Raw genomic sequence first — 15541 nt, 5'->3', positions numbered from 1 at the left:
TTTGAGATGCCGTGACCATATCTGCAGGCAGTATTGAAGATGTGGGCATATCTTGGATTTATATAGAGGCAACATGATATTGCCTGTCTTATTATCTATCCCTTTCCTAATGATTCCCTAAATTCTGTTATCTTTTTTGACTGCCACTGCACATTGAGTGGACACCTAAATTTCAGCACCCAAGTCTGAAAAATTTGGGCTTAGTACAGGTATTAGTATTTGCCATCCAAATATTTACCTTACAATTATTCTAGAGTAATCTTTGCCATCTATATTGATGGAATATATCCATACAATAAGATCTCATCTAACATACAAATGAAGAAACACCTATTTAAATCAATTTAACTTATCCCAAGACCACTGTTTCTTGCTACTAAAAAGTGATAAATGAATTGCTAAGTGCAGGGGTTTAATATTGTGAAGAAATCTCAGTAGATTCTATCTTGAAAAGGGGAACAAGGATCACAAGTATGCATTAAGTTTTAAGATATTGTCACTAAGATAAATGGTCTGTCTTCATATCAAACATAATAGACAATGAAATTGATAACACTAATATATATTTGTTAACAGTTTGAATGCACTAGAAAAACAAATGGCAACAAAATAGAGAAACCAACTTAAATACAAGCTTGCGAGACAAAGCTAGTTAGCTTTATTTAGCTAGATCATTCATTGGACTAAAACAGACAAATGAAAAGAGCTGTCTTGAGGCAAGCATTCTTTGCCTATCACTTGCTTTGTGAAAATCTACTTTTTGGAAAATGTCTCCCCAAATCTGGAAAAAAGTCTGAATTCTGATCACTAAATCAAATAAACAGGCACTACTGACCAGACTCGATACTTGCTAGGGTCTCTAGAACATAAAATGCTGAAATAATTATGTAACTTGCCATTAAAAGAAAAATTATTTTAACATTTGGCAAGTCATTTGAGTTCACTAACAGAAAATCCGAAACCTGCTCATAACATGATCAATCACTTACTTCTTAGATTTCCCATTCCAAGAGCCAGACTCATTCTGGGAGGCAGAGTGCTGTGATATGGTGGGGTAGTGCTGAACAAAATGTCGTTTGGCAAGGCTTGATCAAGCATTGAACTCCGTGAGCTAGCATATGAAGATCCTCTCCGATTACTACATATGCTCTCATCAGAAAGGGTGCGATAAAGCGTCCTCCTTGGAGATAGGTTCCCATAAAATGAAAACTAAATATTAAAATAGTTTTAGAAAGATGAATTGGTAAAGAAATGAAAATACTGAACATATTTTACTACTTAAAATAATTTCTATGATATTGTGAAAACTCTTGTAGTATTTCTGTAGGCAGGCATAAAATATCATTTTGGAATTCTTGAACTTGCAATAGAAGATCAAATATTAGTTCCAACACGTCAACTCTCCTGCAGCCTCAGTGGAGTTACTGGATTGGATTTTTATATTTTCTCTTGACATTTTGGAACACATCACCATGAATTAATTAGATACTGCGTTGTTTTATTAATTCTGAAATGTTAAATGAAATCTCCATAACCCTCTGACAGTAATGGCTTCCAGAAATATATATAAGGTTACTATCTCTGGCAACATTTATTCAAGACCATACATAGGACTGCTTGATTTTAATTTGAAATGACTAGGTTTTAATATCAAGCCATTCTGAAGTGATCAACTATATGTGAGGTGCAATCTAATTTATATGACAATAAAGCTGATTTAAAGAATTATAGCTGTCTAGATAACATGAAATATGCTTAAAACAAGATAGAGTTCAGTGAAAGCTGTTTTATCTTTTATAAAATTACTTAAAATACCATCTAAATGTCTAAAGTAAAATTATATCTGATTGCCATAACTGGATCAAACTTGGCTATTTTACTAAAGAACCCTTGAATTCCATAGCAGTGCAAAAATAGTTACTCTGCATGTCTACAGAGATAATTTATTTGTACAAATGATCTTAAACTGGTATTCCTTACTTATAAGAGTCCAACATCCTGACCTGCTTTCTTTATAAATAGTTTAGGCAGCACACTTCCTATGCTGGATACACATCAAGTATGTATAGAAGCAGTGGCTTTTTTAAAACAGTGAATGTCATGCCAGAGTTAAAAATATCTACATTGTTATATTTCTGACAAGTCTTCCTAACTGATGAATACTTCTCAGAGAAACAGAGGGAAACATTCAATCATGCAAAAGGATCATATACTATGTACAAAATAGTGATATACACTAGGGGCCCATTTCAGGAAAGTATCCCTCTTCAGGACAGCACTGAAGCATGTACTCAACCGTACGCATGTGCTTAAGTCCAACTGAAGTCAATGGGGTTTACGCAAATGTTTCAGTGCTGTCCTAAAGCAGGACTTAAACATATCCTGAGATTCTTTCCAGAGTCAGGGTCTAAGAATTACTATATTCTTTCAATATCTAGACCCTGATTCTGGAAAAAATGTAAGCATATGCTTAAGTCCATCCTGCTTTAGGACTGCACTGAAACATTTGCTTAAACCCCATTGACTTTAGTGCTTTCCTGAAGAGGGATGCTTTACTGAATTTGGGCCTTAATGTGTACTGAACTATTTTTTACAGAGTATATTTCCCTTTGCATGATTGAATGTTTCCCTCTGTTTCTTTGATAAGTATTCATCAGTTAGGAAGACCTGTCAAAAAACAAACAACAATGTAGATATTTTTAACTCTGGTGCTACATTCACTGTTTTAAAAAAGCCACTGCATCTATACTTTACTTGATGGGTATCCAGAATAGGAAGTGTGCAACCTCAGTTATTTATAAAGAAAGCAGTGTAGACAGGCTCTTAGAGTCAGAACTGCAGTCCCATTAGTTATTATATTAATAATGCGTCATTGTAGGAAAAACATAAACATTATCAGCTATTATTCCTAAACTTTCAGAGATTTTATATCTATATATGTATTTAACTTAATACATATGTTAAAAATAAACAATCTGACTCATTTTAAATTATATTTAGCACATATGAGGGTCCCACATATTACCTATTTATACATGATGAACATATTCTTTAGTATGTATTATGGACATAGCGGATTAAAGTACCATTGAGTTAATATCTATTTAAGAGCATTACTTAAAGTAATTACATTGCTTGTGGTGCCATTTCCTATTATGCAAAAAATGCATTGTCACTGGTATTTGCAGTTCAGAAAGCATACTATAAGTTCAATATCAGTACTTTAATGAACTTTTTAACATGAACAACATTGTCTTTGTATGACAATCAGATCACAGCTTTCTGTGAGCAGACTACGAGACCTTTCCAAGTAACTGTATATACTTGCTCATAAGCCAAATTTTTTTTAGTAAAAAAGGGAAGCACCAGAGAAGGGGGTCACCTTAGGAACGGGTATAGAGAGGGAGAGGTGGGACACAGACCCTCCCCCCAACAGAGGGAGCAAGGAGAGGCAGCACAGCCAGAGGGGAAAAGGCGGAGCCAGAATCTCTCTGCTTCTGGCCACACTGATCTCCCCGCCCAGCCTCCGAAGCAGCTGCAGCTCCAGGGCTGGCAGGCTGCAGCCGTGCCACCTGGCCCGGCCTGCCAGAGCAGGCTGCGGCCGCGCTGCCCAGCCTGCCAGAGCAGCTCCAGCCAGGCCAGAGACATCCTCCCCTGGCCCTCCCCAGATAAGGCGGGAAGGGATGGGGAGTGTGTGGAGGTCCCGGGCTAGAGGTGGGGTCATGTGGGGGGTGGTCACAGGGGTTACTCCCCTGACCCCCCCAGCTTCTCCCCCCCAAAAAACATTTCCCCACCAGTTGCTGTCCTGGCCTGTCAGGGTAAGCCGCTGGCACGCCAGGACACTTTGTTTACTTAGGTTTACCTCTGTGCCTGCAGACCTTTTCGGCCCACTAGCAGCTTATCCTGTTGGCCTGGGAGCCAAAGTTTGCTGACCCCTGAATTATAGGGTTGGCTTATGAATGAGTCATAAAAAAATTCCATTTTTACTTATCCATCTGGGGGGTGGAGGGGGTCGGCTTATAAACGAACTGGCTTATGATCGAGTATATATGGTACTTATAATTAATATCTAAGTCACTGATTCATACAAACTTCAAATCGGAGTTGCTGTTGCTCGGAATCATGAAAGCCATGCCACTTTACTCAATTGCCTAACTTTAGGCACCTAGGTTTTAAAATACTGACCTCAGTCTTTGGACTTGTACTCAAAATTAACTAGGTGTTTGTATGAAAAAGCTCAGCTTTTAAATTTGAGCAGAAGCATGTTTAACAAACACTGAATTTAATCCACAACTGCCAAACACTAGGTATCATTTTATAGAGCTGGGTATGCATATTATGTGAATTACTGTCAGAATTCATAGTTTCTGCCTACTATGTTTGGTTGATATAGAATGATCTTGTCTAGTCTAAATCAATTTCAGAACTAAAAGTAGATGATTTCCGGGTAATTGTCTCTTATACGTGTAGAGCCAAAAAAGAGTAGCTCACCTTTCTTCTACCTTCCTCCATAGTGAAACTATCTGGCAGCATCAGCTTCAGAAAATCTTCTTTGGACAAGACTTGCTGGCTTTCAGTAACTGCACTCCTCACAGAAGTCTGAAGCTGACTTGATGCAGACATATCATCCTCACCATACAGTCTGCTGAAACAATTGGTATATTACTATGGTAAGAAGTACTGGTCATGGATTTACAATACTGCATTTATTTTCATTTATGAAAACTAAAAGCTGCTGTATGACTCGCTCTCTCTCTGCATAGTGCATTGTTACCATCTCCCCCAATCATTTTAAATTTATGAATTAGTTTCAGTTTCACGATAGAATTTTTAAATTATTCAAAAAGTACTGAATTCCCAAGAAACGGGAAGAAACAAGCAGCATGTTTCTCAAAGCCTGCACTTTTCTTTTGTGCACACTACACTTCTCTACTGTCTTGTTTATACTTAAAATATTTTGATCTGTGATAAATTATTAAATTTGTGCTTCCTGAGCAAATAAGAAAATCAATATCTTGTGGTGTGAAACTGTACGCAGCATCACAATCTGACAAAATCATCATGGTTCATCACTGGTAGCACCAAAAGTTCACTTGTAATCAATTCTGCCATGTGCCAAGCGCGTTTTATTATTATCAGCCATTTCACAAAGCTGTTTGGATAAATAAAACAGACGTCTTCTTTAATTATCAGCATACAAAAATATATTTATATTCAACAAAAGACTGTCAAACTGAATTACTGTCTTTCAGCTCCCTTCCAGCAAGAAAGGAGAGAGATGATCTTAAAAGGTTTACTCTGGAAATGGAATCTGAGGAGCTGGAGATTCCCAAACACACAGTGCATACATTTGAGACCAATTACTTACTGCCAAGTGCAGCATAATCAGCAATTGTATTCTCAGCAGAGAGGAAATAGGCTTTGCTATGTTAAATTGTAATTCTCAGTGAATTATGTCTTATGGTGGCACAACCTTCAGCAAATGACCTGATTTTCATCACCACTGCTAATTTGAGATGCTATTTTATTTCAAACTAATTATCTTTGAAATAGAGTCCCTTCCCTCTCCACTCCCACCCCTCATGATGCATGGAAAGCTTTCCTAGAGAGAGAAAAAGTTAAGCATTGCTCTAAAGCATAGAAAATTTATGAGAACATTTTTTGATATGTGCAGGGTGGCCATCTTTGATTCACACTCTTCAGCTGGAGCACTCCTCACAGACATTTTTCAAAGTTCCTGGGTTTTTAGTCCAAATGGAATGCTTAATTATGCAGTTTTCAATAAAAGTTTTCATTTCAAAACTGTAAAAAAGGTTGCAGGATCTTATTATGCAGAGGCCCATGGGACAAAAGAGACTGCCACACTTTTAAAGAGGCAGCATTCTTATGACTAAACAATCTAGTGAAAGTGTGCTTATTCATAATATTAAGGCAAAACAAATGTGCAGTAAAGGCCACAACTGGGAGTAGTTGGTGCTCATTACTTTTGAAAATGAGGCAAGTGTTGAAATATGGTTTTAAAGAGCCTAAAGTTAAGCTCTTACTTTTGAATATGTAAAATTTTGCCCTACATTTTTACTATAGATTTTGCTATAAATATTATGTAATATATATGAAACATTTACAACATTCTAGATGTAATATTCATTTTCCCCTCCCACAGAATAAAGGATAGTCCACACATCACATTTAAAATAAACTACTCCATGTGTTTTATTGCCAGTCTGCCAAGATACACAGCGCTTTCTACTATGTAGAAGGAGGCAGAATCGGTTATTTATACTCAATAAGGAAGTAAGAGGATCATCATGGTACATGATTTTGAAGATAAAAAGAATATATAACACGCCTTTATTATTACTACTACTACATGGCAGATCCAAACAGTACTTGTTGCTCCTATTATGCTGGTACAATAGGAAGGATCCAAAGCACCACCTGTAACCAACTTTGAGTAACTGCACCACATTCTGAACCAAGGTTTTCACTTATGCACAAGAGGAAGAAGATCATCCTGAGCTTTCCTAGTGCCAGGCAAGATACATTGCTGTTTATTAGAGGTGGCTGGAACATTTTCAGCAAAATGAAATTTTACTGAAATATGCTGTTTCGTTGAAGCCAAAACATTTCACAGAGATGTATAGATTTTAAATCAAGTTTTTGAGAGAGATGTGCACTCACCAGGCGGTTATGGCCCTGATCTGAATTGTGGGAGACCTCGGTTCAAGTCCCTTCTCTGCCTGATTCAGAGCCCACCATCCTAGATCACTCTGAATCAGGCAGAGTTGGGGCTTGAAACTTTGCCTCCCACATCCCAGGCCAGGGTCCTGACCACATACACATATATACACACCTGTACCAAGGCCCACCCTGTCTTAAGTGTTGGTTTGAAAACAGACATTTTGATAATTCTATTTCCATGCAAGTGCTGTAAAGGGTTCGTTTTCATTCCAATCCACAATGAATACCAATACTGAAACCTCCAAAAGTGCCACAAAATGAAATATCATCTGGCTCTAAGTTAATTTCACCAGCCCCTTCATCTTGGAAACAGTTCCAGTATGTGGCCAGGATTGGAAAGCAGCTGAGACGCCTCAATCCTTTTGAAGTTTCCTAGCTCTAGAAACAATTGCTGCAGGGTCCAATGGTCAAGTCAGAAAGGCCTCTGCTTCCACGAAGTTCCACATGCTTGCAGCTCCACATCTCTGCCCTTGAAGAGTGTTTTTTGGAGATCTGGGGGGGCTATTTCTGAGGCAGGGCCTGGATCTTCAGTACTTCTCTGCCTTTTTTTCCCCTTCTTCTTACATCTAAGCAGAACTGAGTAGTTTTTCTAATCGCAAGAGTCAAGTCAGAGAGAAAATGCCCAAATTGTGAGAAACCTCCACTCCCAAGACTGAGGGGAGGTATCCGGCGGGTAGCGATCGATCTATCGGGGGTCGATTAGACATGATAAAACAATTGCGCTCCCCATCGACTCCGGAACTCCAGCTCACAAGAGGCGGAAGCAGAGTTGACAGGGGAGCGGCAGCAGTCGACTTGCCGCCATCCTCACAGCCAGGTAAATCGACCTAAGATACGCCGACTTCAGCTACGATATTCACGTAGCTGAAGTTGCATATCTTAAGTTGACCCCCACCCCCACTAGCGTAGACCTGGGCTATGTGAGACCTTTTCATCGAGTGCCCCAGGGTCATCCAGGGCAGGATTAAAGCAGCTGAGGCACTCCACTACATAGTGCACTCTGTGGCTTCATTCCTATGCCATGACCCTGCCCTCCTCCCCAACTTGGAGTGACACTGGGACATCAGGGATGGGTAGTGACATGGAGTCTCTATCTACCCCCCAAGAATAGTAGCAGTAGTTCCAGCAGGGTCCCAGTACTTAGCTCAGCAGCCTGGAAGTATTTAAATTGGATGAATGAACGGGTAGGACACACTGCATTTTCTGCCTACCATACACACAGTCCTCTGATGGGATAGTGCTGACAGGGCCTCCTACTATTTTCAGGTACAGTTTAGTACCCCCTTGAGATAATGGGGCTGTTTGCACTCTCATAGCTATTCTGTCATGGTCTCTGCAGACTATGGCAGACACTGTTGCATCAGTTATAGTCAGTTAATGTTTTCTAGCTTTCTTTTGCAGCTATAAAGGCTAGAAATATTTTTAAAAGTGAAAATTGTAATTCTGATGTAATTACATAATTCCAGGAATTGGGGAATATTCTAACAGAAGTGGGGGTGTCCCTCCACAAAATGACTCAAAAGCAACACTAATTTCAATTGACAAGACTCAAAGGTTTTTTTTAATCTCCACAATACTCTTCTTATTTTCATCTCAAACCAAAACCAGCATAGCAAAATCTTGAATTAAGGTTTATAGAGCTGGGGCCCTTGGGTCCAAACCCAGAGGTTATATCCAGGAGCAACCTTATTTAGAACCTCTTCAATGAAAGTTAAGCTTTTTTGGAGAATCATTTGAGAAGATACTGAGATTCTCCAGACCTGAATGGGGTTATGCCTAACTAATCCTCTTCAAGATAGAATTTCATGTCTTTACAACACAACTGTAATTTTTTGCCAGATTAACAATGCCAGTGCTTTCTCTCATTTTGCTTCACTGGGTAAAAGGGAGGCGGTTCAACAGGAAAGAAACAAAGAGAGAAAAAGGAAGGAGGAGGCAAGAGGACCCTCCAACCAATGATTTTCTTTCACCTGTGTCGAGATCTCTGGTACATAAGGGAAGAAAAAAACCCAAATATTTCAAATAAAATTGAAGACAAGGAGAGGCATTTTATACTTTTCAAATAATGAGAAAGTTAAAAACTTTTCCCACACAATATAAATAACACACACACAAATATATATATATATACACACACACACACACAAACTTTCTAAAATAAGAATAAACAAAAATCTTACTCTTGGCATTGAGAAACTTCAGATTCTTCAGGTGTAGGACTGCCTTCTGACTTTTTCCAACCAATGACGTATTTGCTCACTGCTCCTTGTCTGTGGTGTGATTTTGATACAGACCCAGAGATCTGCTGACCACTATTCTGTGACACTATGTAGACTTTGGAGGTATCTAGAGACCCACTGTTTTTAGAACAATGTGCTGAAGGGCTTCCTGAATGGTGAGACCCACTGAAAAGGAACACAGAACAAAATCTGCAGTGCAATAAAACATCAAGGATTTGAGACTACGGCCAGCTATGCAACCATAATTCTCTCTTACACATTTTCTTGAATACATTTTATATATAGCTAAATCACAGCTATCAACTCTCCGAGCACACACGCATGTGTACACACTCAGAAGGACTTCACAAGATGAGCATTTTCTATAACTGAACCTATTGCAATGCCAAGGCAAACCAGTCTGATTTAAAGACAATGAGCCAAATTCAGCCCTGGTATAACTCCATCAATGCTAAGAATTACAACAGGAATGAATGTGGCCCCAGGTGATTGCCTGAACTCTGAGAACTTCTAGGCATTTCCACTTATTACTACTCTTGACAAGAAACATCAGCTAAAGGTAGGCTCTTGATTTAAGCTCTCTATTAAAAAGAGGTCATATGAATAGAAATAACTTTCACCCCAATGAATGTGGCAATGAACACAGTTTTTTGGATTATTTTAATATTCTCTTGCATTATTAATAGTGCTAGTCATTATTAATGGCATGTTTCATCAGACTCTCTCAAAGTACTTTACAGTCAAATTAAAGCAAACAACATCTCGTCAAGGAAGGCCTTATTTTACAGATGAAGGAACTAAGGCACCAGTAAATAAAATGACTGACTTAAGGCAATTCGTTGTGTCAGTTGCAGAGCTGGGAACAGAACTCACAGCTCTGACTGAGTCCTGTGCCCTACCTACCATACAAGGCTCATTGTTAATACAGTCATAATAGTACTGTGCTCATTCATGAGAGCCAGAAAGTGACAGTGACTACACTTGTTTCATTGTTCATGCTGAGTGAAATGTAAATGGTAAAACGGTATAGCTATGTTTTGACTGACCTGAGTTTTCTAAAGGACCTACTAGGGGCAGAGGGGGAAGATAATAAAACATCCAAAAAAAAAAAAAAAAAGACAATGGATTATTGATTTTGTTTTTGTAAACAAACATACACACACTATATATATATAAATAAATATATATATACACACAGACACAGCATGAACATTCAATTATTAAAAATGATTAACACTGGGATATCAAGTGTGAAGCTGAGAATTGGAGACATTACCCATTATTGTAGCTTACTTTTTCACCCTCAGTGGACAATAACAACTATGTTTTTTTCCCCCTAATTTTCTCTGATTCTCATAGTTGCCCCCACTTCCCATCTGTAGCCAGATGATCCATGGGCAGGATTATGCTTATCAGAAAATGTGGGTGGGTAACTTTAAAGGTGATCACTAGCAAACCAGAAGGAATCTGACACAGGCTGACCCCTACTCCAGGAAAAGATTTGGTGAGGAGTGGGAATTGGGGGCTCTAGCTGTCAGAGCAGTGTCTGGAATTGCAGCTCCTCAGCCTCATCGGATTCTGGATTCTCCTGACGGAGCAGGGAACAGCCTGTCACAGATTTACCTCCAAATACCCACACAGAAAGTGGGGAGGGGGATAAGGAAAATCTCCCGAAGGATATGGAGAAGGAGCAATTAGAGAGGTAAGAGGAAAGCCAGGACAGGACAGTCATGAAAGCTAAAGGAGGACAAGATTTCAAGAAGAGAACAGTTGACTGCGTCAAAAGTGGCTGACAGGTCAAGCAAGATGAGGATGGAGTATTGGTTCTGAGATTTGGCTAAGAAGAGGTCTTTAGAGAATTTGGTGACAGTTGTTTCAGTTGAGTGCAAGGGTAGAAGTCAGATTGGAGAGTCCAGGATGGAATTGGAGAGAAACTCCAGAGAGTGAAGTGGGTATTCACCCACAAAAGCTTATGCTCCAATAAATCTGTTAGTCTTTAAGGTGCCACAGGACTCTTCGTTGCTGTAAATAGCACGTTCAATGATCTTAGAAATTAAATGGAGATGGGAAAAGAAGCGGTACGTGGAGAGGAAAGTGGAGTCAAGGGTTTGTATTTTTAAGATGGGAGAAACTAAAGCATGTTTGTATTGTGAGGGAAAACAACCAGAGGAGACTGGGAGATTAAGGAGAAGAGTACAGGAGGGAATAAGAGTGGGCCCCTGCAGGGAGATCAGGAGATGGGATGAGATCACTGGAGCAAGGGGACAGTGGAAGAGAGCAGATGAGAATCGTCTGTCTCTGTGGCTAGGGGAGGAGGAGAAAAAGAAAGTTTGGGGTGGGAAGGAGAGGACGGGAAAAAAAGGGGAAGGGAAGGTGAGCCAAGGGAGGGGAAATGCCATGTCATATTTTGTCAATTTTCTCTTGAAAGAAATCAGCGAGACAGTGTGCAGAGAGGAGTGGCGGGAGGAGGTGGTGAAGGTTTGAGGAGTGAGTTAAAGGCGCTGAAAAGCAATTGGTATTGCAGGCATGAGATTTAATTAAGTTGGAAAAGTAGAGTTGTTCAGGAAGACAGCAGAATTGAAAGAGAATGAATCTTTGGTGGAGGAAGTTGGCCTGGTCACTTGATTTCTGCTAGAAATGCTATTCATTGCGAGAGCAGGAGTAGAGGAAACAAATGCTGGGGATAAGCCATGGCTGGAGGTTAGCAGGATGGATCTTGCGATAGGAGAGAGAAGTATCAGGGGGAACTTTTTGCCATATATTTGTTACAGCATCAAAATTAAAGTATATAGAGACTTCTCTATCTCAGGTTACCGGTTCAGTATGACCTTGCCTCATACAGTGGCACTACAGTCACTAGCTTTTGAGTTCAAGACTATTGACTAGCTAGGAAGGTAGGAATGCAAAACTATTTGAGGCTAAATGAAACTGTTTCAGCTACAGTAACCTGATTGTATTTGGTAATCCAAGGGTGTAATTAGAATTTAAAAAATGAGACAGCAAGACAGACAATTACACAGCTGTGAAAAACAAGGCTGTACATATTTCAAAGGGATCTGACAGTTTGTGATGTCATTACACACAATAGGCTTGATTCTGAAACCCTTACTCAGACAGATTAAAACTTTCTTCAATGGGACTACTCAATATGAATAAAGGGTGGTAGAATCAGGCCCAATACGTCTAAACTCAACAGCATTCCTGTGCTGTATTTCATCCATTTAATAAATAGCACACAATTTTAACAAGGAACCACTGAATTTTTTATATAGGAAATAGCTTTCCACCAGCTCTCTGGTTTGTTTCTTGTTTAAGTTTTAATTTATTAGATATTTACAGAAAATGTTTATTATTAAATATTTATACCGTGGTAATACCTAAAAGTCTCAATCAGGTCAGAGCCCTACTGTGTTAGTCAAATTCTGAACAGTTATAGACTACCATACTGAGAGGGATTTGGCATTGGGGTGACTTGTCAGAACACAATTCATTTACATATTAAAATAATGAAAACACCGTATTTCACAGTAGTAATATCACAGCTGTAAAATAAGACTCATTTCTTAAAGCTTGTTTGGCTACAGTACATCATTTTCTTAAGTGTTTAAATATCTATGAAGTATGGTTTGTGACACAAAACTCATTTGAAGAGGATCTTTACATAAGTTATACCTAAAACAGCTAACCCACATGAAATACAATTTATGGGGTTTTTTTGTTTGTTTTTTAAATAGTAACATCATTTGGCACTCAAATTAGGAACAGATATTTTTTTAAAAATATTACCAAAGTGAGATTGGACAACCCTGAAGGGATAGTCATGATCTCTTGAGTTTTAACTCGCTCTGGCACTGACTTAGATAAGTCATGTGAACTCTTTGCATATCAGTTTTTCCATCTGCAAAACAAGAACAGATTTTCCTGTCTACCTCATGGAGGTGGATTGAAGATTATTTAATGTCTGTATGGCATTTTACATATTTAAAGTGCTATGCAAATAATTATTTCTATTCTTCAGAAATCTATTTCAGACCATTGTATCTCCAGAGTTCGTATTCTATTATGTATGTATATAGTATTCAATATTTGAAAGTATTTATCGAGTTTTCTTCCTGTCTGAACACTACGGTATCTTCCACAGTTTAGGAAAATGCTTATGAAATTAGATGAGACAAATTTACTCATAGCACACAGGGAGGATGTGGAATGCAACACATTGTTTTTTCCTGTACTGGTGTGCATTGAAAATGGACAAATCAGAGGAACAAAAATGCGCAAATAATTTCCCTTTAAATGACTCCACCTTACCAAGCAAAAGCCTTCAACATACATTCAAAAGCAGCACCTTCAAAAACACCAGAAAATGGGAATTAAAAGATAAAAGCGACCAGCTGTACAAATCCTCTCACACAACACAACTCGCTTTAGAACACAAGTAATGTACACAAATTTCATCTATAGTCAAAGGGCAGACAGCAAAATCCATCAAATTCAATCCAACACACACATTTTGCCAGTCAACTAACATATTAATTTAAATTAAGGGGCAAGGTATGCAATGCAGCTTCACTATACACAAATATAAAGAAACAGATATTTCCAGTGGAATTATATCTGATTGCTATAGCATTAAATCCTTATGCCATCAGTTGCATTGTACTGAAAGAGAATGTGCAGCCAAGTGCTTCTTGAAAATATGTGCTAATCAGAGAAAGGGGTGCCAAGCTAACTTGACTGGTTTCTTTTTGAAGCTATTACAGTTATTTAAATTAATTGGAACAATGGAGGCAGTGATACTAATGCAAAATTAACATTAATAATATAAACACACTGGGCTGATATTTTACTAATTGACAAACTTATTTTGTACCCATTCCAATATTTTAATGATCACTTAATTGCCAGTAGGACAGAGTATAGATAGACTAATGTATTTATTTATTCGTTCCATCTTAACAGCTATGCTGCTCAACTGAAGTATCACAATAGAATGGGATTCTCAAGGAATAAACTATATACTTATTTATGAGTAGGTTTTTCTATGGTGCTCATTGTATTATCTGACAACTCCAGCAATATTAATGAATGTATTCTCCTAACATCCCTGTGAGGCAGGTGTTTATACTCCCAATACTCCTACAATGCTATCCTATTTTGTTATTCTCTTGATTAAGAAATTAGAAAATGTTGTATTATGCAATACATAAATAACACATGCTTTATCCAATTAATCCCACAACCCCAGAACCCTTAGGGCCCTGCAGCTATGCCACCTTGTGCTGTGCTCCTGACAGGCCGCACAAACTACACAGGGTCAGATCATCTCAGTACATTTCTGGGAAGATCTCCACAAACACATAATAGGAAATGGTGATGAAGAGTAACTGACATTCATCCACAAAAGTCAGTACTGAATGCAGGGCTGACTCGGCTCAAACAAATCTGAGGCTCACAGCAAACATGAGGCTCACTGGGGGCAACACACTGAAGGATTGAGGTATCTGTAAAGCATCCAGAATTGAGGTGTGTGATTGTGAAGGGAGTAAGGACTTGTGAACATGGGGAAAGTTGTACCAGTGTAAGGTAAGATGTGAATTTAAACAGCTATAGTTATACTGGTACAATTCCTAGTGTGGACACGCTTACTTTGGTATAAGCATGCTTTTTTCCAATTTAATTTATGTGGCTTTGGAAGTGATTTAAGCTAAATTGAAAAAAAGACATTCTTATTCCAGGATAATATGATCCACAAAAGGACTTATCCTGGTTTAACTATATCACTACAATTATACTGGTACAACTGTAAAATTTTCCCATGTAGGCAAGCCCTTCGAAAATCATGGATGAGCGTATTCTGTTAAATAGGAGAAGGAGAAATCGACAAGGTGCCGCCACATAAGGCAGCAATAAAGGGGAAGGCACTTTGATTGTCCAGGGTGCTTGGTTATCCTCACAAAATTCTCAGTGAACATGAAGCAGATTGTACTCCTCATCATGTCTCACTGTAGCATGACAACTAAATATCATAGTAGCATTTCATTATGGCCTTACTGGAAAGTCCTTCCTCTCCAAAAATACTCATAAGGGCCCTACAGCGCAAGTTTGACACCACTGTCTGAAATGGCCTTGACTGAAACAATGGCCCATCATTTTGCTATGTAAACACCCTCTACCCAGTTCAAACTGATATAGATGTTATCACTTCCTGTCCTAAATATTTGTCCAATGTAGTCAAGTGCCATTAAACAGGTAAAAGCAGCAAAGGGTCCTGTGGCACCTTATAGGCTAACAGAAGTTTTGGAGCATGAGCTTTCGTGGGTGAATACCCACTTCGTCGGATGCAACAGGTACTGCATTTTCACCTCAAGAGTAAAAGTGCTTTGGGGTTCTTTGGGGAAAAAGTGCAATATACTTATAGGTTATTATGCCTTTCAGGATGGGTCAATCAATTTCAAAGGAGTGATATATATTGAATAGATTGTGTGTTCCTCCAAAGATACTAAATGTTCTTACTAATTTTTTTAAATTTTTGTGTAACTAACACATCTGGATTAGATTTT

General features: G+C 38.6%; 1 protein-coding gene across 13 annotated transcripts in view; it reads right to left on the bottom strand.

Moving 5' to 3' along the window:
* The window catches only part of SIPA1L2 (signal induced proliferation associated 1 like 2), a 239923-nt gene that overhangs the window by 32294 nt on the left and 192088 nt on the right, over nucleotides 1-15541 (bottom strand). For 10 of the 13 annotated variants that reach the window (XM_039528814.1, XM_039528813.1, XM_039528815.1 and 7 more), the window contains 3 exons: nucleotides 8922-9146; nucleotides 4492-4645; nucleotides 990-1209 (listed from right to left, as the gene is read on the bottom strand). In XM_039528814.1, coding sequence (XP_039384748.1) covers nucleotides 990-1209; nucleotides 4492-4645; nucleotides 8922-9146 — 599 coding nt within the window. The remainder of the gene's footprint in view (nucleotides 1-989; nucleotides 1210-4491; nucleotides 4646-8921; nucleotides 9147-15541) is intronic. The other 3 variants (XM_039528820.1, XM_039528823.1, XM_039528825.1) reach the window with 1 other exon arrangement.

Source organism: Mauremys reevesii, linkage group 3, assembly GCF_016161935.1.
Source record: "Mauremys reevesii isolate NIE-2019 linkage group 3, ASM1616193v1, whole genome shotgun sequence".
NCBI classification, from domain to species: Eukaryota; Metazoa; Chordata; order Testudines; family Geoemydidae; genus Mauremys; species Mauremys reevesii.
The sequence above is the reverse complement of the archived record's forward strand: the minus strand, read 5'-3'. Positions and strand labels throughout refer to the sequence as shown.